The 22,783-nt window shown below is 44.0% G+C and overlaps 2 protein-coding genes across 6 annotated transcripts in view; one reads left to right on the forward strand and one right to left on the reverse strand.

Moving 5' to 3' along the window:
* The window catches only part of USP54 (ubiquitin specific peptidase 54), a 97,334-nt gene extending 88,687 nt beyond the window's left edge, over positions 1 to 8,647 (forward strand). For all 5 annotated transcript variants that reach the window (XM_058188566.1, XM_058188565.1, XM_058188570.1 and 2 more), the window contains 3 exons: positions 2,239 to 2,367; positions 3,717 to 3,906; positions 7,376 to 8,647. In XM_058188566.1, the coding sequence (XP_058044549.1) occupies positions 2,239 to 2,367; positions 3,717 to 3,906; positions 7,376 to 7,911 (855 nt within the window). In that variant the 3' untranslated portion in view covers positions 7,912 to 8,647. The remainder of the gene's footprint in view (positions 1 to 2,238; positions 2,368 to 3,716; positions 3,907 to 7,375) is intronic.
* Positions 8,648 to 17,091: 8,444 nt separating this feature from the next.
* The window catches only part of ANXA7 (annexin A7), a 29,680-nt gene continuing 23,988 nt past the window's right edge, over positions 17,092 to 22,783 (reverse strand). Inside the window, exons 11-12 of the mRNA XM_058188580.1 lie at positions 22,138 to 22,250; positions 17,092 to 18,209 (exon numbers count right to left, since the gene is read on the reverse strand). Coding sequence (XP_058044563.1) covers positions 18,087 to 18,209; positions 22,138 to 22,250 — 236 coding nt within the window. The 3' untranslated portion in view covers positions 17,092 to 18,086. The remainder of the gene's footprint in view (positions 18,210 to 22,137; positions 22,251 to 22,783) is intronic.

Genomic DNA, 22,783 nt, shown 5'->3' on the forward strand with positions numbered 1-22,783 from the left:
GATGCTTCTTCAGGCATTGGGACAAACTCCACCCCTGTGACCACCTTGAAAGGCATGAAGCCTGTGCTGCTATGTATGGTGGTGTTGTATGCCACCACAGCGAAAAGTAGCAGATCAACCCAATTGGTTTGTTGGTATTTTACATAGCACCTCAAGTATTGCTCTATCGTTGCATTCGCACGTTCTTCTGCCCCATTATTACTCAGATAAAAAGCCGGACTAAGCCTCTAGGATGGGTGTCAGCAACCCGCAGCTCCAGAGCCACATGTGGGTCTTTCGTTCCTCTGCTGTGGCTCCCTGCCGGGTGATCCCACCACAGGCTGGCCTCGCCCCCCCCTCCCAGTCACTCCTTGTCTGGCCTGAGTAGGTAAGGGTGACGGTGGGGATGGAGAAGCGGCCGAGGTTTATTCTCCAGCGCCTCATCTCTTGCTGGTGCTTTTTTCATTCCTTGCTGGTTCTGGGCATGCCTCAGTCACTTGGGCAGACGTGCAACCTCCTCTCCACTCTGAGACACTGACCCAGCCTGGCTGCGACTGATGCTGGCTTAGCTAAAACAAGGGCTGGCAGGGTGGGAATGGGATCCGGGAAGAGGGGACGATGGAAAGGGGGATGGGCCCACAGCACCCAGCTGCGGCTTTAATCCTTGCACAGGAGACTTTTGCCGTTCTGAGGACGATTTTCAATCAAAGCTGGTGGCGGCACCATTCCATTGGAGGAGAAAAGAAGCTCAGGGCAGCGGGAAAAGGGGGCTGGCCTTGCCGAACCTCACATGCCTACCCCGAGAGCCAGGCTCGGAGAAAGCTGGAGCGCCCTTGCCAAAGATGCCCATCAGCCAGTCTTTGCTACGCTTTGGCCGAGCCCGACTGCTCGCTTGAGGAATATCTCCTGGCTCGTGCGTGCCCTCCCGGCCCTACCACAGCTGGCCAAGGGGTTGCAAGCGGAGGAGGAGGAGGAGGGTCGTCTTCGGGGAAGTCTCTGCCGTGGCTCACACTCATTCCTCAGCCAGTTGCCAAGAAGAAAGAAAAGGAATAGCGAAGAGCCCCAAGGAGAGCTCGCTTGGTTGGCCCAGCTTCAGCTTTCAGAGAGAGAGAGAGGAGACACAGAGACAGAGAGAGACGGAGAGAGAGAGAGGAGAGAGAGAGGGAAGAAGGATCTTGGAGTCCTAGTAGACAATCATCTAAATATGACCTAGTGTGCAGTAGCTGCCAAAAAAGGCAATGCAGTCTAGGATAGATAGATAGGTAGGTAGGTAGATAGATAAGATAGATAAGTAGATAGGTGATAGATAGATAGGTAGGTAGGTAGGTAGGTAGGTATGTAGGTAGGTAGGTAGAATCAAACTCATATAAAATACTAGTACCGCTTTACAAACCACACCTCAAATACTGCATCCAGTTTTGGTCACCCCGTTATAAAAAAGAAGTTGAGACTTCGGAAAGAGTGCAGAGCAACAAAGATGCATTAGGTGCCGGGAGGCTAAAACATACCAAGAACAGTTGAAGAAATTGGGTATGGCTAATCTTGTGAAAAGAAGGGCGATGGGTGATAGCAATGTTCCAATATTTGACAGGCTGCCAAAGAGAGGGGCCAATCTATTTTCCAAAACACCTGAAGGCATTGATTTCAAGGAGAAATCCAACCTATAACTAAGGAGAAATTTCTTGACAGTGAAAACAATCGACCAGTGGAACAGCTGGCCTTCTGAAATTGTGGGGCTCCATCACTGGAGGCTTTTAAGAAGAGCCTGGATAATCACTTGTCCAAAATGGTATCGAGCCGGGGTGTCAAACGTGCAGCGTCACATCATGTGACGTATCGTGACTTTTTTCCCCTTCGCTAAACCAGGGGTGGGCATGGCCAGTGTGTGATGCATCCGGCCCGTGGGCCAAGAGTTTGACACCCCTGGTATAGAATTTCCTGTTTGAGCAGCGGTTGAACTAGAAGACCTACAAGGTCTCTTCCAACTCTTGTTATCCTTTCTCTTCAGTTCTTCCTTTCCTTCTGATGAGGAATCCTGTTCCACAAGTCTGATGAATAAAACAACTTTAGCCTAAGAAATAATGTAACGCATGTAATGTATACCTCTCAACAACTCTACACAGCTCACAACTATCAAAGCAGATTCAACCTGTTAGTTAATAAAAACCTAAAATGAACTCGGTCCATGATGTCGTAGCAGTACTTGAGTACTGTGATTCTGTACATTCATTTACCATTAAGTTCTCTTTCTGAATGCAGTTGCCATATACTGGCCAGGAGCCAGACGAGGAAACCTACAGTGCAGAGAACTTCCGTCGCATTGCACGCAGTCTCAGTGGGACAGCCATCACAAGCAGAGAAGAGAAACTTGCTGCTTCTCAGAATTTTGTAAGTAAAATGGTTTAAAAGAAAATTTCTTGAACTGCTGCACTTTACCGGTTTAGTGTGATTGCTAAAGGTTTTACAGGAAGAATACCCTCCTGTTACTCTAGTGGTGAAATCTGAACCAGTTTGCTACCAGTTCTCCGGCTGCGCATGCACACCGCATGCCAAACCCATGCTCTGCATGCGCAGTGTGCAGCAAAAGGAGGCTTGGGAAGGTAAGTAGAAGCGAGGGGGGATCAGCTGTTGTGGCAGGTGATTTAGCTTCGCTAGGAAGCAGGATTTCCTGCTTTATAGCAAAGTTAAAGCCTGCTGCACAGATGATCGTCAGAAATACCGGCTATTTTTAACTACCAGTTCAATCAAACCGGTAGCTAACTACTGGTTCGCCTAAACCGATACCTTTTTTTAAACTACCGGTTCTCCCGAATTGAAGTGAACCAGTAGCATTTCACCCCTGCCCTGTTCCATGTTTATGCTTATTACATTTTATGGAAAATACTTTCCTGCTGGTGTACCATTTGCAAGTAGGATAATTAAGACTCTTTAGAAAGAGTGCAGAGAAGAGCAACGAAGATGATTAGGGGACTGGAGGCTAAAACATATGGAGAACGGTTGCAGGAACTCGGTATGTCTAGTTTAATGAAAAGAAGGACTAAGGGAGACATGATAGCAGTCTTCCAATATCTCAGGGGCTGCCACAAAGAAGAGGGAGTCAAGCTATTATCCAAAGCACCTGAGGGTAGAACAAGAAGTAATGGGAGGAAACTAATCAAGGAGTGATGCAACCTTAGAACTAAGGAGAAATTTCCTGACAGTGAGAACAATTAATCAGTGGAACAACTTGCCTGCAAAAGTTGTAAATGCTCCAACATTGGAAATTTCTAAGAAAATGTTGGATAGCCATTTGTCTGAAATGGTGTAGGGTTTCCTGCCTGGGCAGGGGGTTGGACTAGGAGACCTCCAAGGTCCCTTCCAACTCTGATATTATTATTATTATTAAGATTCAAAGCCCCTTTATTTAATTTTGCATTTCTAGTGCCAGGATGTTCTAAGCCACTGACTTATTTTCTAGTACATTCCCTTTGGGTTTTCCTCTTTGCAGTAGAGGAAATGTAGTGTAATCGATACATTTTACTAGCACCTGTGGAAAAAACTTTTGTTTTCAGTACTATTAACTAACATATAAATCACTATAAAGACACTACCTGTTGCTGTGATGTCAATTCATTTCAAGGTCATGCTGGTAAGCTCTTTAAAAAGCTTTTAATTAATTAATTTACTTGAATGGAAAAAGGAAAAATGCAAAGCTTGTTAATCCCCATTTTGATATTTATTTATTTCTCTTTTAAAAGGAAGTGTCCAGTGAGAGGAAACTGTCAGCAGAAGCCAGGTCCTATTCTTCCAGTACGACTTCCCTTTCTTTCCCTCCCACTTTGTCTCCTGTGCTCCCCTTCTATCCTCAGCACTCTTCATCTGAACTGCAGCCCTTCTCCCATGATGCTCCAGTGACTAGTATGGTGGGCAAGATGCATAGACAATCAGGTAAATGACTGGGCTATTTTTTTAAAAGAACATTTCTAATCATTTTTTAAAATGCAAGAAAAAAGAGTGTACAAACAACAAAAAGAGAAACATAAAATTGGTAAGTAGATAAAAGAATTAATACCTGGGGAGATCCTGGAAAACAATAATCAAATAGCACATTTGTGAGCACTATAAATGAACAAGTCAATTGCTAGAAGGGAGCAAGGGTTTGTTAAAACAGATCATGCCAGACAAACCTTATTGCCTTCTACTGATTAGTGATCAGGGAATTAGTGATCATCAGCATATTTACTTGGATTTCTGCAAGGTATTTGACAAAGTAGACCACAAACTACTTGGTAAGACAGAACAGTGTGGGATAGACAGCACCACAACCAGATGGATTCGTAACTGACTGACCAATCACATTGAGCATGCAATGGAACTACATCTGCATGGAGAGAAGCATGCAGTGGGGCCCAGTACTCTTCAATATCTTTATAAACTATTTAGATGAGGGGATAAAAGCGGAATTCATCAAATTTGCATGAGACCATAGGTGGGAGGAATCGCTAACACTTCAGATCAGGGGTCTCCAACCTGGATCCCTTTCAGACTTGTGGACTTCAACTCCCAGAGTTCCTCAGCCAGCAAAGCTGCTCTTCTTTGATTCGAGTGGATACAGGAGGAGCGTCAGGTGAAGGGTGAAGGGGTGACAAAGTTTTAGGTTTCAACAAACTGCAGTGAAACTCAGGGTAAATACATTTAAGATTCTTAGGCAACCCCAGTTATACAGTAACTGGGTTAATTGCTTGAACAATTGGGAATGGCCCCAAATATTTAGGACCCAGTTTCTTAGATGGTTGGGTGGACTGTAAGTATTTCATGGAGAGGTAAATTCTATCACCTACTTTAAAATCTTTTGGCTTCACGCATTTTTTGTCAGTTTGTTTCTTATGTGCTTGATGTGCCTCCTTTGGGGCCTTAGGGGCAACTGGCCAAAGGTTCTGAAGTTGGCCTCTCCACTCTGCTAAGGAGGCTACGTGTGGTTTCTCCTGAGGCAGCTCTGGCACAGGTACAAAGTCCTGGCTGGAGGCCACCTTAGATGGGGTGAACCCCATGCTACTATCCACAAAATTGTTATATGCTACCTCTGCAAAAGGCAAAAGATCAGCGCAATTGTTCCCTTGGTAATTAATGTAGCACCTGAGGTCCTGTTTCAGGACAGAGTTGGTTCTCTCACACACCCCATTAGTTAAGATGGGAGGAGGTTGAGCTCTGGGCGGTTCCCAGCAGCTTCAAAGATTCCCACCAGAACTGCACTCCTCTATCTGAAATAATGCACTCAGGTGTACTAGGCAACCTATACACGTGTTGTACAAAAAGTTTAGCTAACATCTTTGCAGAGGGAATCTTGGCGCAGGGAACAAAGTAACCCTGTTTCGTAAAAAGATCAGCAACAACCCAAATAACACTGTTCCCCCACAATAAAGTCCATAAATATTTTTTTTCCACAGTGCCTGGAGGCTGACCACTGTGTGTAAAAGTCCCGTGGGCTTCCCTGGTGGTCTCTTTGCCGCTGCACAAATGGGACAGCTGGCCACATAGCTTTCAATGTCTTTCTTCAAGGATGACCACCAAAACTGCCTCTTAACCAAGTGCAGGGGGAGGCCAGGGGGGTCCTAGCAATGAAACAGGCCACCTGCTTCAGAGTCTGTTTTCGGCAGCAAAGGCTTTTTGCAAAGATGGCAAAAGGCTTTGCAAAAGGAGGGAAGGCTTCCCTCCATTTGCAAAGCCTTTTGTTGCAGGTCTCGTTCAGGCCTCCGTTTGCAGAGACCAGAGGCCTAAAGTACCGTGAGATCACGAGAGATCACTAGCGTCCCACTGGTCCCGTGTGCCCTTGCGGTACTTTAGGCCTCCATTCTCTACGTCAGTGGTTCCCAACCAGTGTGCCGCGGCACTAAGGGGTGCCGTGAGATCTTTTGAGGGTGCCGGGAACTTTTGAAAGGCTTTCCAAGGGTGCCTCAAACAAGAAAAGGTTGTGCCTCAAACAAGAAAAGGTTGGGAACCACTGCTCTACGTACTCACCGAAGGCCGAAACAGGCCAAGAAAGCGAAGGCTCTTTAGATCTTTGCAAGGTGTGTACAGTATCCCCAGGCCCCAGTGCCTGTGAAGACCTGGCCGGGAGGGAGGGAGGGAGGGAGGAGATGGGCAGGGTGAATGTTGCAGAGTCTCTACAGTTGTTCATTAGGGTGAACAACTGCCGTGGTGCTGCAACGTTCATAGTTTCAGGAGTAGTTTGTAAACACTAGGGAGTTCTTATCACATAACTGTGAACATTCACTAAGGGGATGCTTGTAATCCCAGGATCAATGGTGAAATCTGAACTGGTTTACTACCGATTCGGTGGCTGCGCATGGCTTTGCGCGCCAATTTGTTCGATCGAATAGGTAGTAAAAATGCTTTTAAAAGGTAAAAATAGGGTGTTGTGATGACCTGCCTCATTGCTGGCCAGCTGGTCCTGGGCTTGTTGGCTTCCGGACATCAGAGTCCCACCACCCAGCACCAGTTCCTTCCCCCTCCCCCAGAGGAGAGAAAGAGAAAGAGCTGGGGGGGGGAGAGAAGGGGGGGCAGAGAGAGAGAGAGAAAGAGGGAGGGAAAGAGAGACAGATAGAGAGGGAGGGAGGGAAAGAGAGAGAGAGAGAGACAAGGGACACAGAGACAGAGATAGGTAGTAGACAGAGAGAGAGAGAGAGAGAGAGAGAGAGAGAGGGAGAGACTGTCATGTTACTGGGTGGGCGTGAGTGATGTCAAGTTGGCCACACCCACCCAGGTTTTGTGGCTCCGGATGGTCCAAATGGCTCTTTTGAGTGTTTAAGGTTGCAGCCCCCTGTCCTAGATCCTCGAGAAAATAGCTCAGTACTGATTGGCACAGACTGTAGAAGCTGCAAATTAAATTCAAGACTGAAGTATGTAATGTCCCTGACTGCAGCTTATATCTCCTGCTGAGTATTCCAGGCTTTCATTATGAAAAGTTTCTCAAAGCAAATGATTTGGTCAGCTGTAGTTTTTTTTTTTTTTAATTTGAATTTATATCCCGCCCTTCTCCGAAGACTTAGGGCGGCTTACAATGTGTTAAGCAATAGTCTCATCCATTTGTATATTATATACAAAGTCAACTTTTATTGCCCCCAACAATCTGGGTCCTCATTTTACCTATCTTATAAAGGATGGAAGGCTGAGTCAACCTTGGGCCTGGTGGGACCTGAACTTGCAGTAATTGCAAGCAGCTGTGTTAATAACAGACAGACTTAGTCTGGTGAGCCACCAGAGGCCCTCTTCCGTTATGAGTAGTCTAGAATTAATTTCTTGTTGTAGGATTGGTATTAAATATGCAAAGACTCAAACTCCTTTCCTGATATGTATTTTTGTTGCTCTTCAAGTAAGGCTAGGTAAAATAATATTTTTCAATTTGTTCATTTTTCAGGAAACCGAAAGAATATCCAAGTGTGTCTAACTGTGCCAGACAGGAATGCAGCTTTCCACACGGAAGATAAATCATGTGTGCCACTGACTTATGGGAACACCGTTTTCAAGCAGGACCGGTCCTCCTCTCAAGGGCAAACATCTTTTAATCTATTCTTAGACAGTGGAACATCAAATGCTTCCAACCGCTGGCTACCGGGAAGTCCTGCTGGCCAAGAGCTAGCAGCAGCAGCAGCATCCGAGAGCGAAGCAGTGCCTGGGGCATCTCCCACCCAGATGAGCGAGGACTCACACGAGCCTCTGCCCCAATGGCCCCTCCCTCCGGGAAAGGAAAAGGCTGGTGCGCTTGGCTGGGGGCAGCCTCCTGGCAGGGCTTATGGGACTTCCAGGCACAAAGGCTTTCTCATTTCCCAGCAAGCCAAGGTCCGAGGGCCAAAGCGGGTCGATATGCCCCCGGATGAAGACTGGCGACGGCACACCTTTGCGCCCCAGCCTGCCACCAGAAGTTTCTTCGTCCACTCTGGAAATGCCCTGTAAGACCCTGGCTCGGGCAGCGGTTCCCGTACCTCCCTGCGCAGCCCTGACTGGGGAGATGGGAGCCTTTGGTTGGGCTCTTCCGTTTGAAAGAGGCTCTTCGTCTGAACTGAAGACACTGAAATGCAATTGATAATAAGATAGCAAGATTTTTTTTTCAACCAGTTGCTGCCAGTTTTGTCTTTGAAATAGTTATATCGTTGCCGAAAACTAACTGCACTTTATTTCTTTGTATGTACTGCTGTTTTATAAGAACCTTGTCAGCAATTCCATTCCTAACCTTTTGCTATAAGAAGCGGTTTAAGGCTCATTTGCAGTAGAAGAGAGGGCAAAGATTTGCATTTGGACTAAAATTAAATCCTCTGGTGTTTTCTATAGGCTGTATTTGGTGAATTTATGTATCATGTTAAGTAGCACTAGAAAGCCTCTGTGCCAACTTTCAATTCAGTGTTATGTTCTTCTGCTCCATTATATGCTGGGGGGAAGATTTCTACAGAATTGGCCATGTTCATAATTTAATAAGATATAGGCACAGATAACTCCTATAGGGGCTAGGGAGGGAGTGGTAAGAAGATAACGCACCAGCCCATTTCTCATTTTTTTCAGAGTAGACTACTAGGATTTGAAGTAGCACGTTTAATAAACACAGAATCACTGTAACTATTTTAGGCTCTGACATACTTGCCTTTGTAAGTTTTTTCAAAGAAATAAATGAAATAGTTATGTTTATTGAATGATTTATTAATTGCTTTCCTATTTTCAGAAAGGTGTTGCCCAAATTGGAATAGTTCTTTCACTCTTCCTTTTTTCTCTTTGTGATATTAAATATTTTATGGGTTGACATTTATAATAGCTTATTTTGTGAATCTAGCTAAGGTAAGGCAATTTGTGTGATTTATAAGATTATGATTAGAACTGTTGTAATGATGCAGACAAAATACACCACATTTAAAGGCCCTGTTAAGATGTTAGTGGCCTCATCCTGATTTTCATTCTTTTTGTTTTAAGGCTCATATATTTGTAAATCAGGAGATTTGGTTGCAATTATTTAGTCAATAATAACTAAATGGTTGACAAGGTCAACCATGTCTGTGTTCTTGGATTTATATAGGAATTTTTCCTTATATTAATATTGCAGAAATTTAGGAGTGGTATTTTGTAGATGGCAAATGAGAAAACTTTTGATAGGATGTTTTAAGAAAGTAGAGTAATATTACAAGTGTATATTAACAGATTATCAAAGTTGGAAGGGACCTTATAGGTAATCTAGTCTAACTTCCCCCACTCAAGCAGGAGACCCTACACTACGTCTGACAAATGACAGTCCAATCTTTTCTTAAAAGTCTCAAGGCTTACTGAGCTTTACAGGAAGCTCAGTAGATACGTGGATCCTTGTCACTTGGATTGCACGTTGCTCCAAAAGAATCAGAGAGTCAAATCCCGTCACCTTAGCCAAAAGTTGCTACCTTTTCATGCTAACCAATTGCCCCCCTCCCCATTTATGTATTTCTAACCTTTAGAAAATGAAGCAGTCCATAAGGCCATGAGGAATTGGGGGGGGGGGTGTTACAGTCTTAACTAAGTTGGTCTTCCAACAGGGATGATAAACTATTATTTATCTCCTCGTAGATGAGCAGGAATGAATATTGTGGACTTAATGCAGCTTGATAACTTCTCTACTGCATGGGTTCGGGAGAGACAAAATATATCACAAGTAAGTAGTTCTGGCCAACACACATTAGTTTCTGATCCTTAAAATTCAAGGTAACAAACGATGACAACTTACTTCTTTAGCTTCCTGCAAGTATCCTTTCATCTCCTGTAGCCCAGGCAGCCTGTCATTTCTTTCCTCCAAACATTTCTTCTACAAGGGCCTTTTTAAATTAGAGCTGGTTCCATCACTCAATTAATTTGAAATTCCTAAGTAGTAAGATAACTTTTGCTTCTCATCTCTAGCACTTCGGATGCTCTTTTTATCTTGCAATTGGAGGGGAGAGAGGAAGTTTTGCTTACCCCAAAGCAAAGGAACATCGTTTCTTTGGGATATCCCTTTCTAGGCATCCCACAATACGCAGATTCCTTAGGGAAGCTACTAATTTGTGCCCACCGGTCGTTCACAGGTATCCCACCTAGGACCTGACTAAGGTTTTGCAAGCTCCCACTGGCAGCCCCTTTGAACCTTTAAGGTCAGCCACGTTGCGTTTTCTAACGCTTAAGGTGGCGTTCCTCATTGCTATCACTTCGGCTCGTAGGATTTCAGAGCTGGCGGCCTTATCAATAAGACGTGAGTTATGCATCTTTCACCAGGACAGAGTCGTCCTGCGGCTGGACCCTTCTTTCATACCCGAGGTTAACCCCTGGTTTCATAGGGCACAGGAGGTGGTCCTACAAACTTCTGTCGGGAGCCAGGACATGCCCTTGAGCACAGGTGGCATGCCTTGGATGTCAGAAGGGCCCTCCATATTTATATCAAACATACGTCTTCATTCTGAACGACGGAGTCCTTATTTGTTTCATTCCAACCACCATTATTGGGCAACACTCCTTTAATGGTGAGTCGGTGGCTGAGGGCCTGCCTAACCAAGGCGTATGAGGTTTAGGCCCTCCCAACTCCCAGCTGAATAACGGCTCACTCCTCCAGGTGTGCGGCCGCCAACAGCAGCATGGGCGACACAGGCCTCTGTTGAGGTGTGTCGGACAGCCACATGGTCCTCCCCTTCACCATTCATTCAGCATTATAAGTTGGACACCTTCGCTTCGGCGGAAGCGGCCTTTGGGAGGAGAGTCCTCCAGAGCAGAGGTCTCCAACCTTGGCAACTTTAAGCTGGCGGACTTTAATTCCCAGAATTCCCCAGCCAGCAAAGCTGGGAGTTACTGGGAGTTGAAGTCCGCCAAGCTTAAAGTTTCCAAGGTTGGAGACCCCTGCTCTAGAGCAGGGGTGTCAAATTCAAGTTGTCACAGCAGCGTCACGTGACTTATCAGGACTTTTTCTCCTTCGCTAAACCGGGCGGGGACGTGGCCAGCGCGTGACACATCCGGCCCACAGGCTGGGAGTTTGACAGCCCTGCTCTAGAGTATCTTGGTGATGATATTCGTCCTTGGAAGGAAAGGATAGCACAGAAGGATCAGAAATCTTTGACTTGATTCTAATCAATAAGGGAAACAGTTGAGGAAATGGAAATAACAGGAACATTTCAAGGAAAGTGCAGGATTCTTTTATTTTAAGGGAAGAAAACTGAATGCAAATATCTATTTTAAATATAAAGTGGGGAATTTTATTACAAGCAGTAGTGAATGTGATTCATGGCAAGAGAAGCAAGTAATAAAACGAGCACCAAAAGGGTAGGAATTTAGTATCAGAAAAGAAATCACATTGGTCTGGCTCTGAAAAAGAAAGTTATATAATTATCTACAACCTTGGAAAAACTTCACAGTATAGCTAGTCCTCATTTAAGGACCCTTATGGGATCAGCAACTCCACTGGTAAGCAAAGTACTCAGTGTGGGAAATCTATTTATTGTTATTAAATAAATAAAGAAAATAAATAGAATAACAATAAAATAGCTTTGCTGGCTGGGGCTTTCTGGGAGTTGAAGTCCGCCAGGCTTAAAGTTGCCAAGGTTGGAGACCTCTGCTCCAGAGGGTCCATAATGCCAGGGGGACTTAGGACCAGCGTTACCCACCCATTAAAGGGACAGGTCACCTTTGGTATGTCCCACTCTGGATGTTCTCGCTCCAGCTCTAGGGAGAATGAGCGTTGGTCCTACCTGAACACCATTTCTAGTAGAGCTGGAAGAGAGCATCCAGCCCCACCCTTACTAATGTCTGGTCCACAGTCCGGGTGGGGGCTACTTTTTTACAGGTCACAAGTCTATGCATCGCTTGACCTTCGGCGAACTGGGGAAGCAGCAGGCGAGAGGGGAGTGACCAGAGATGCAAATGAACATCACGTGCTCAGTCTCCATGCAGAACGAAGAGCTACTTACCCACTCTGGATGCTCTTTTCCAGCTCTACTAGAAATGGCATTCAGGTAGGACCAATGCCCATTTTGAATGATTTGAAATTCAAGGGCCCTGCAAACTCTATTCTGGGATACTGAAAGGATCAGCGGATCAGCCAGTTGAGAACTTGTTTTATTTGGGGGGTGGGGGAGACTGGAGAATTGATTTAAGTGCTGAATGACTGCAGCAGTGCTCAGGTTGCTGTCTTCAAAGGCGGGTAGGGGGATTATCCAGGAAATTACAGACTACTCCAATTGAGGCTGATAACAATCATCTAGAACAGCTCCTAAAGAGATTCATAAATATCTGGGAAATATAATTTCAATTTCAAATATAATACCAACCCCATCCACAACAAACTTAGATCACGGCCTGATCTATCATTTCTGCAACGATCCACTCCCGTGAGCTCCGCACAGAACTCAAACGACGGCAAGATGAAGACAAATCCAACTTATACATTGACTACCGTGCTGACTGCATTAAAAGAAAAACCTACAATCATTTGCCCAATATCCAACCCCCCATCACCCAAGACATCCAACCATCCGTCGTACAGAACTTTCAACCAGCCGTCATCCAAAACTAGGTACGCACACCCCTTATTTCCTCTATACCAACCACTACAGAACTTAAATGCAAACTGATAAATGCAAGAAGCATTGTAAACAAAATGCCTGAATTTCTCCTCTCGTTAAATACTGGTACATTCAACATTATATTTGTATGCCAAACATGGCTGAACTCATCCCTCCCAGACTCCATCATTTCAGACAGAGAATATCATGTGTTCCGGTCCGATCTCAAAACCCGCAAAGGTGGTGGAGTGGCTATCTTTTACAAAAAGTCACCGAATCTAAAAAATATTCAAGTTGCACATAAACTCGCTCTTCCAGAAACTATTGTCTGTGAACTGTCCCTTAACATCACGCTTCACTTCTTGCTATACTACAGAGCCCCCGACTACGACATTGCACATGCGAACATGTTAACCACACTACTAACATGGGCTGCCTCTTGCCCTTATCCTCTCATCTTCCTGGGTGACCTCAACCTACCTCTTATTAATTGGATAACAAAAGAATATACAACTGAACCCATCCATAATACCCTGTACAATGCTGTTACAAATCTAGGTCTTGATCAACTAGTAACTAACAATACAAGACTCAACAACTGCCTTGACCACATCTTCTGCAACAACGCAAACTCAATTTATGGACTACAAATAAAAGAACCCTTTTCCAACAGTGATCACAGCATGATAGACTTTTGTCTCAATATACGCCCTTACAATAATCTCCATAATAATGGTATACCAAACTACAATTTCAAAAAAGCCAACTATGATCTTATAGACATAGACCTCTCATCTCTTGACTGGCAAATTCTATTCTCTAACTCTATCACTGCTGAAGACCACTATAGCGTTTTTCTACTTGAAGTCAATAGAGTCATTAAACTATACGTACCACAAACCACCACCAAAATCAGGAAAAACAAATTACCCATTTCAATAAAAAAGCTCCAATCCAAAAAAAAATTCCCTCTGGCGAAAAAACAAAACTGGCTAGGTAGCCAACTTTAAAAACTGCTACAAATATGCCACCAAATAAAGACTGAATGCACCAATTACCACATCAAAAAAGAAGACCACCTGCGCACAAAATCCAATCACGCTTTCTATAATTTTGTAAACAACAAACTTAAAGACTCAAAATCCATCCCACCCCTAAAAGGATGTAACGGTAAAGAATGTAATGATGAAACAGTTAAAGCAAACCTCTTTAACACATTCTTTGGCTCAGTCTTTGTTAACAGTAATGGCTCATACCCAAAATTCCCCAGTCGTACCAACAATGATTACAACGATCTAACACAAATAGATTTCACAGAAGATAATGTTGAAAAGACACACTGAAACCATCTCTATCTATTGGACCTGATGGTCTATGTGCATACTTCTTAAAAAAGCTTTCCACTGTTATAGCAAAACCCCAAAGCATAATCTTTGAAAAATCTTTCAGGACCAGCTCCCTTCCCAAACTATGGCCACTAGCCACGGTCATCCCTGTCTTCAAAAAAGGAGACCCCAGCCAAGTTGAAAATTACAGACCAATTTCTTTATGCTGCGTCACCTGCAAAGTAATGGAATCAATCATCAACCAATCCATCATCCTCCACCTTGAAACAAACAACCTACTCTCTAATAAACAATTTGGTTTCAGAAAAAAATCCTGTAATTTACAACTTCTTCACTGCAAAAACATATGGACTACAAATCTTGATCAGGGCAAAGCAATAGATGCAATTTACATAGACTTCTGTAAAGCTTTTATTTATTTATTTATTTATTTATTATTTAAATTTGTATACCGCCCTTCTCCCGAAGGACTCAGGGCGGTTCACAGCCAGGTAAAAATACAATACAATAAATACAAATTAAAATACAATTAAAAAACTTATTAAAATTGGCCAGGATTAAAATTTGGAGCTAAAAACCCATTAAAACCCATTAAAACACTAACCCAGTCCAGCGCAGATGAATAAGTAGGTTTTAAGCTCATGAAAGGTTCGGAGGTCCGGAAGTTGGCGAAGTCCAGGGGAGTTCGTTCCAGAGGCGGAGCCCCAGAGAAGGCCCTTCCCCTGGGCGCCGCCAGACGACACTGTCGCGCCGACGGCACCCTGAGGAGCCCCTCTCTGTGAGAGCGCACGGGTCGGTGAGAGGTATTCGGTAGCAGCAGGCGGTCCCGTAAATATCCCGGCCCTATGCCATGGAGCGCTTTAAAGACATTCACCAACACCTTGAAGCGCACCCGGAAGGCCACAGGTAGCCAGTGCAGCCGGCGCAGGATAGGTGTCACTCGGGAGCCACGGGGGGCTCCCTCAATCACCAGCAGCTGCATTCTGGACTAACTGTAGCCTCCGGATGCCCCTCAAGGGAGCCCCATGTGAGAGCATTGCAGTAGTCCAGGCGAGGCGTCACAAGGCGTGAGTGACTGTGCACAAGGCATCCCGGTCTAGAAAGGGGCGCAATTGGCGCACCAGGCGAACCTGGTGGAAAGCTCTCCTGGAGACGGCCGTCAAATGGTCTTCAAAAGACAGCCGTTCATCCAGGAGAACGCCCAAATTGCGCACCCTCTCCATCGGGGCCAATGACTCGCTCCCGACAGTCAGCCGCGGACTCAGCTGACTGTACCGGGATGCCGGCATCCACAGCCACTCCGTCTTGGAGGGATTGAGCTTGAGCCTGTTCCTCCCCATCCAGACCCGTACGGCCTCCAGACACCGGGACAGCACTTCAATGGCTTCATTGGGGTGGCCCGGTGTGGAAAAGTACAGCTGGGTGTCATCAGCGTACAGCTGGTACCTCACACCGAAGCCACTGATGATCTCACCCAGCGGCTTCATATAGATGTTGAACAAAGGCGAGAGAATCGGCCCTGCGGCACCACAAGTGAGGCGCGCGGTGACCTCTGCCCGTCAACACCGTCTGCGACCGGTCGGAGAGATAGGAGGAGAACCACCGATAAACGGTGCCTCCCACTCCCAATCCCCCCAACCGGCGCAGCAGGATACCATGGTCGATGGTATCGAAAGCCGCTGAGAGGTCTAATAGGACCAGGGCAGAGGAATAACCCCTATCCCTTTTAACTCAGTGGTACATGATAAACTTCTCCTAAAACTAAAATCCTACGGCATTTCTGGACCTCTCCATAATTGGATAACAGCGTTCCTGTCAAACAGACAACAAGTGGTCAAAATAGGCAGTGCCCTATCAAATCCTGCTCCTGTCAATAGCGGTGTCCCCCAAGGCAGCGTTCTAGGACCAACACTCTTCATATTATACATTAACGACCTTTGTGACCATATTATAAGTAATTATGTTCTCTTCGCTGATGATGTTAAACTATTTAACACTACCAACAATGCGGCTACCCTTCAAAAAGACCTTGACTTTGTGTCGGAATGGTCAAAAATTTGGCAACTCCAAATCTCAACCAGCAAATGCTCTGTCTTACACATTGGAAAAAAGAACCAGAACACTAAATACAAGCTTGATGGACATTACCTTGTAGATGACCCTCACCCATCAAAGACCTTGGAGGTTTCATATCAAGTGATCTAAGTGCCAAAGCCCACTGCAACTACATCGCCAAAAAGACTTTAAGAGTTGTAAACTTAATCTTGCGTAGCTTCTTCTCCAGAAAGATTACACTACTAATCAGAGCATACAAAACATTTGCTAGACCAATTCTCGAATACAGCTCATCTGTCTGGAACCCACACCTCATTTCAGACATTAATACAATTGAGCATATCCAGAAATATTTTACAAGAAGAGTTCTCCACTCCTCTGATCACAACAAAACCTTATGCCACCAGACTTGAAATCCTAGGCTTAGAAAATTTAGAACTCCGCTGCCTTAGGCATGACCTGAGTATAACTCATAAAATCATCTACTGCAATGTCCTTCCTGTCGAAGACTACTTCAGCTTCAATCACAACAATATACGAGCACACAATAGATTTAAACTTAATGTGAACCGCTCCAATCTTGATTGTAGAAAATATGACTTCAGTAACAGAGTTGTTAATGCCTGGAATGCCCAACTGATTCTGTGGTCTCTTCCCAAAATCCCCAAAGCTCTAACCAAAGACTGTCTACTATTGACCTCACCCCATTCCTAAGAGGTCTGTAAGGGGCATGCATAAGAGCACCAGCGTGCCTACTGTTCCTGTCCTAATGTTCCCTTTGATTGTATCCAATTCTTACGGTTATTTCATGCTTATACTTATATATACTGTTGTGTTTGACAAATAAATAAATAAATAAATTAAATAAATAAATAAATAATTACTCAAAGTCTGCATAGATCTTGTCAGGCTAGCCTTATCATATTTGCTATCTCTATTAGTCAATTTGGGGAATGCTTTAAAATTTAATTTGTTTGATAAAATATCCCATGAGAAGCTCAGAGTAAAGGTAGCTGTATAGGAAATGAATCTAAATGGCCTGGATCTAGGAAGGGCAGACTGAGGCATTGCCTGCTAACAGGACCTGAAAGTAAAGGAGACTGAAAGTTTAAACACGAGGAGACAATGTGATTAGCAGTCCTGGCACATCAGACTGTCAACTGTCCCAACTAGTGAACAAACAAGGACACACTGTCAGGAGATTTGAATTCCCAAAAGTAAAACTTTATTGGATACACCATATTGGTACTGAAAAAAAGAAAACCAGCTCTGGTTTTCCCATGCAAATGCTTGTCCAGTTAAACAATAATTTCCCCTTCTCCCCACCCCCGGGTTATCACATTGTCCAATTATGAGACGTTCTTTTGTTATGGAAACAGTCCATCTCTTTTCTTGCTCTCAACGATCTCTGCATTCACTCTCTACATTTCATTTCCACCTTCCATCCCCCCAGTTCATTGGCAATTGAAAAGCATTAAGGTCTGAAAGAAGCAAAGTGGTTCAATCTTGACAGATACTAAGTTAGCAAACATCACTTTCAGGAATAAACTGATTAATTATTTCTAAGCTATTAGAGACTTTTGGAAAGACAAATTGGAAAATGTCAGCTCAATCTGCCTTCAATCCAAAATGAAAGAAAATTTTAATCATAAGCTTAGAATTTAACGAATCTGAAATAAACAGCAAAAAGCTAAACAATATTTAATCTTAGAAAGCTATAAATTGACTAAGGGTCTAAACAAAATTGGAATATTGAAACTTTTACAATAGGATTTTGGAAAACGATAAAAACAAACTGCTTTGCGTGGGAGATACTCTTGGTTTTTACAAGACATAATAAAGATGCACAATTTCATAATTTCAAATTTTATGGACAATTTCAAACACTGGACATGCTTACATTGTCTGAGTGTAGCTCTATCATCTCCTTTCTCAGAGTAAACAACATTATGCAATGCACACAGGAGTATGAAACAAGTAACAGCCTTTGTGACAATAACAGAACAGACACATTTCAGGCAGCAAGTTTATTGTAAAGTACATGAGGCGCTAAATTAAGGCAATTAATTATATGTGAAAAATAAAAGGACCTGATCAACCAATGCATACTTAACTGTCTAAGATAATTTATATTTTTATACGGTCTTGATAGCTGGTAGTGATAGTCGGCTGTTTGCAGCTCTTCTGAGAGTGCGTCCTACTGACCCACGATGGCCAAGAGCAACCGTCTGTAATCCCCGCTTGTGTCACTTGAAATCATGGTGGCCAAAGTCTTCTGGTACATCTGTGTGAACAGCTGCTTGATCTGTACAAGATCAATCTGTCCCAAAAGAAAGAGAACAAAAATATAACATGGAAGAAATTTAAAGCCATAGCTTCAGGAATAAAGGACACTACAGGTAATCCCTGGGTGAAGAGCATTCCCTTAGAGCAGTGGTTCTCAACCTTCATAGTGCTGCGACCCCTTTAATACAATTCCCCACGATGTGGCGACCCCAACCATAAAATTATTTTCGGTGTTTTTTTTATTTGCATTTATATCCCGCCCTTCTCCGAAGACTCAGGGCGGCTTACTCTATGTCAAGCAATAGTCTTCATCGATTTGTATATTATATACAAAGTCAACTTATTGCCCCCAACAATCTGGGTCTTCATTTTACCTACCTTATAAAGGATGGAAGGCTGAGTCAACCTTGGGCCTGGTGGGACTTGAACCTGCAGTAATTGCAGGCAGCTGTTTAATAACAGACTGTCTTACCAGTCTGAGCTACAGAGGCCCTAATTTTGAATTTATCGCACCTGAAGCCATATTGGCTAGCGATCTGAACTGCTTGCGATTGCCTTGAGGACGGAGGCATTAAAGCAGAGACTCCTCCCCTATTAAGTTTATGGCGCCTGAAGCCAGATTAGGCTAGCGATTGGGAGTGATTGCAGCTGGCTTGAGAGGGAGACATCAGAGCAAAGATTTCTCTCTTTTTTAATTCATCGCGCCTGAAGCCGAATTTGGTTAGCGATTTGAAGAGCCTGCAGCTGGCTTGTGGAGTCAACCATTGGAGCGCGATTCTTCGACTCGCAAGTATACTTCCCCTATTTTCGATGGTCTTAAGCGACCCCTGGCAAATCGTCATTCGACTCCCAATGGGGTCCCGACCCACAGGTTGAGAACCGCTGCCTTAGAGAATGTTCGAAGTTATGGGATAAGCACCCCCTAGCGTTTGCGAACATTTCCCGAAACTACGAATCTTGCAGCACCATGGCAGTTGTTAGCCCTTATGAACAACCACAGAGGCTTGCAACATTTGTCCTGAACATTGCAGGCCGAAATGGAGCTTCTGGGGTATGTGTGTGTGGATCCACCCCTCTAATGCTCCGTTCGGGACTCCGCAGGCCTCTCTCAAACCCGTTGCAGGCCGAGTGGAGCTTCCAAGGGGCACTTTAGGCCTCTATTCTCTGCGAATTGAGGCCAGGATGTTTGCAAATGGAGGGAAGGATTTGGTCCTTCAGGCCTTCCTCCATTTGCCATTTCCTTGCTGAAGCCTGCAGGGAGATTGCGCCTGTAGGCTTCGGCAGCCTTTTGCAAAACCCCTTTGTCAGCACCAGCAAAGCTTGGGAGGGGCAAATGCCTCCCTCCAAAGCTCTATTCCTACCGGCAAAGTCTTTTTGCAAAGGGCTGCCAAAGCCTGTAGGGACTCAATCCACAAGCACTTCGGCGGTAAGAAAGGAGGCCCGGAGGAACGCCTGCAGCCCTTCGCACCTTTTTCAACACTGAAACCTTCCTCAAGTGGTTTGTTGGTGAGAAAGGCCCGGAAAATGCAGACTAATGCAGTCTAATATTAACACAGCTGCCTGCAATTACTGCAGGTTCAAGTCCCACCAGGCCCAAGGTTGACTCAGCCTTCCATCCTTTATAAGGTAAGTAAAATGAGGACTCAGATTGTTGGGGGCAATAAGTTGACTTTGTATATAAATATACAAATAGGATGAAGACTATTGCTAACATAGTGTAAGCCGCCCTGAGTCTTCGGACAAGGGCGGGATATAAATGCGAATAATAAAAAAAAAGGCACACATGGCCCTTTGGCCTCTGTTTCATTGCCGAGGCCATCCTCAAGTGGTTTGGCCTTGAGAAAGGAGGCCGGGAACGGCCCCCGTGGCCCTATGGTCCTCCTTCATCACCAAAGCCATTCTCAAGTGGTCTGATGGTGAGAAAGGAGGCCTGGAAATGCATGCGCGGCCCTCCGGGCTTCCTTTCTTGCTGCCGAACTGCTTGAGGAAGGCTTTGGTGATGAAAAAGGAGGGAGCAGGCAAAGAAACAGGCTGCAGAGGAGACAGATCTTCATCTGTGAAGTGACCCAGCGTGGCAGGATTGGGGGGGGGAGCAATTGTGGGGAGAATGAGGTATCTGTGGGTCAGGGGAGGGCTTGGGTGGTCTTAAGCAGGTAGCCTGTTCCATCACCATTGCCTTCCCCATCCCAAGATACCTCACGTCCATTTAACAAGCCATGCATTCGATTAGCAAATACATGGGCGAAAGGAGGGAGTGATCACTTTCAAGGTACGAGTTTCACTCCTACGAATCCTCGAGTTACGAATGGAATGGGCAGGCCCAGTGGTGGGATTCAAATAATTTAACAACCGGTTCTCTGCCTTAATGACCAGCTGGGTAAGCGTGGCTTGGTGGTCATATGACCGTGTGGGCATGGCCAACTCAACGTCACTCACACCGATGGGTGCTTCGCCTTAGCTGTTACAATGTAACAAGGGTTAACCAGAGAGGCACTTTCTGTAAGCAGGGTAATAAAGATTAGGCTAGAAACACCACCAGCAAGTTGTAATTCCTTACAGGATTAGCCCTGTAAAGTGGAAAAAAAACAAAATAAGATTTCTTCCAACAACCGGGTCTCCAAACTGCTTAGAAAGTTAACAACCGTTTCTCCCGAATAGGTGGGAACTGGCTGAATCCCACCACTGGGCAGGCCCCATTATAGTTGTAACTCGAGGACTACCTGTACATGTGCTAACTCAACCTTGAGACCTATCTCAGTCACATGGGAGCTGACTTTTGGACAGAGAAAATGAATGCACAATCAAAAGCATTATTCAGCATTAGAAATGCCAAACCATGCTTTCCGCTACAGGATTTGCAGAATTAATATAAATCAAGCACCAATGACTGTAATGAATAACAGCTTCAGATTATTGATACATCTATGTCTATAAAATACATTTTGTATGTTTTTTCAGTTTTTTTTCTTTTATAATTTTGCGTATTCTTTTTCAGTTTGTTTTTGTTGTTATATTTGGTTAATTTAAAACCAAATATTAAAACCAAATTAATTTATATGCTTATTAATAATTTTATCTTAAAAAATGCCCCTGTTTATATCACCCTTGTATCATAAGTCATTGTGACTTATTGGCACATTTCCTTTACTTATATTTTCAGTGAGTCCAGAAGAAAGCTTGATGGAATCACTTTAATTGAAAAAACTAAGTTGCTACAGGCAACAGCTACTTTCTAAAGCTCCAAGGGTCTCCTCACTATGAACTTTTCAACTGGCTTTTTTTGCTGTCATGAGAAATTCCCTTATAGAAAATATATAAAAGAATTTCTCATGACTAAATAATAATAATAATAATGGGAAAATACAATTAGTCCTCAACTTACAACCGTTCATTTAATGACTGTTCAAAGTTACAGGGGCATTGAAAAAGTGACTTATGGCCGTTTTTCACACATGACTGTTGCCGGATCCCCCTGGTCATGTGATCAAAATTCAGATGCTTGGTAACTGATTCATATTTATGACTGTCGCAGTCATTACCTGGATCATCATCATCCTTTGCTTTTTGTTTTTGGCAATCAAAGTCAATGGGGAAACCAGATTCACTTAACAACTATGTTACTAACTGAACAACTGCAGTAATTCAGTAAACAACTGAAGCAAGGAAGGTCATAAAATGGGGCAAAATTCACTTAACAACTGTCTTGCTTAACAACAGAAATCTGGGGCTCATTTATGGTCGTTAAGTCAAGGACTACCTGTATGGAGTTAAGGACAATTCTTACATTATTCTAGTTTTTTATTGTTATTTTTCCTCCCAAAAGATGTCAGTTCGTTTTTAAATTGAACCGAATTGTCATATTAAAGGTGTAAAAACCTCTGAAGTGGTTTATCATGGTCTGTTGTACCTATCCACTGCAAGACGCATTGCTATATAAACTATCAGAAAATAAACATTCTTACCTCACTACGAGTGACAATAATTCTAACCAGGGTAGAATCATCTGTGCCAGCTCCTCTCATGGCATGATAAAGCCTTTCTGCAAAAAACGCCGGGCGATTTAGAGCACATTGTACTGCAAGAAAGCAAACCCAAGAATATGTCCCAAGTTAGCACTGGGGAAACTAAAAAACAACAACAACTCCTTTCCAAAATTAAGGCAGAACTTTTTCAAATACAAACTTTAGACACAAAACTTAATTTTACTATAAACTGCAAATGTTTCTCTTCATTGTGAGGTTTAGATCTGTACTCCGTTTTTCCCCATGTCCAAATATGGGTTTGGCATTATTACTGAGCCCCTTTTAAGAAGGGAAATGAATGGAAGCCAGAGATACACCGATAGAGGTAGGTGGGAATATATGGTTGAGTTCAGTGGTCCCTTTAAGACATGTGGACTTCAACTCCCAGAGTTCCTCAGCCAGCAAAGCAGGGGTCTCCAACCTTGGTCCCTTTAAGACTTGTGGACTTCAACTCCCAGAGTCAAAGCTGGCTGGGGGACTCTGGGAGTTGGAGTCCACAAGTCTTAAAGGGACCAAGGTTGGAGACCCCTGTTTTGCTGGCTGAGGGACTCTGGGAGTTGAAGTCCACAAGTCTTAAAAGGACCAA

This window comes from Ahaetulla prasina, chromosome 6 (genome assembly GCF_028640845.1).
Source record: "Ahaetulla prasina isolate Xishuangbanna chromosome 6, ASM2864084v1, whole genome shotgun sequence".
Lineage (NCBI taxonomy): Eukaryota > Metazoa > Chordata > Lepidosauria > Squamata > Colubridae > Ahaetulla > Ahaetulla prasina.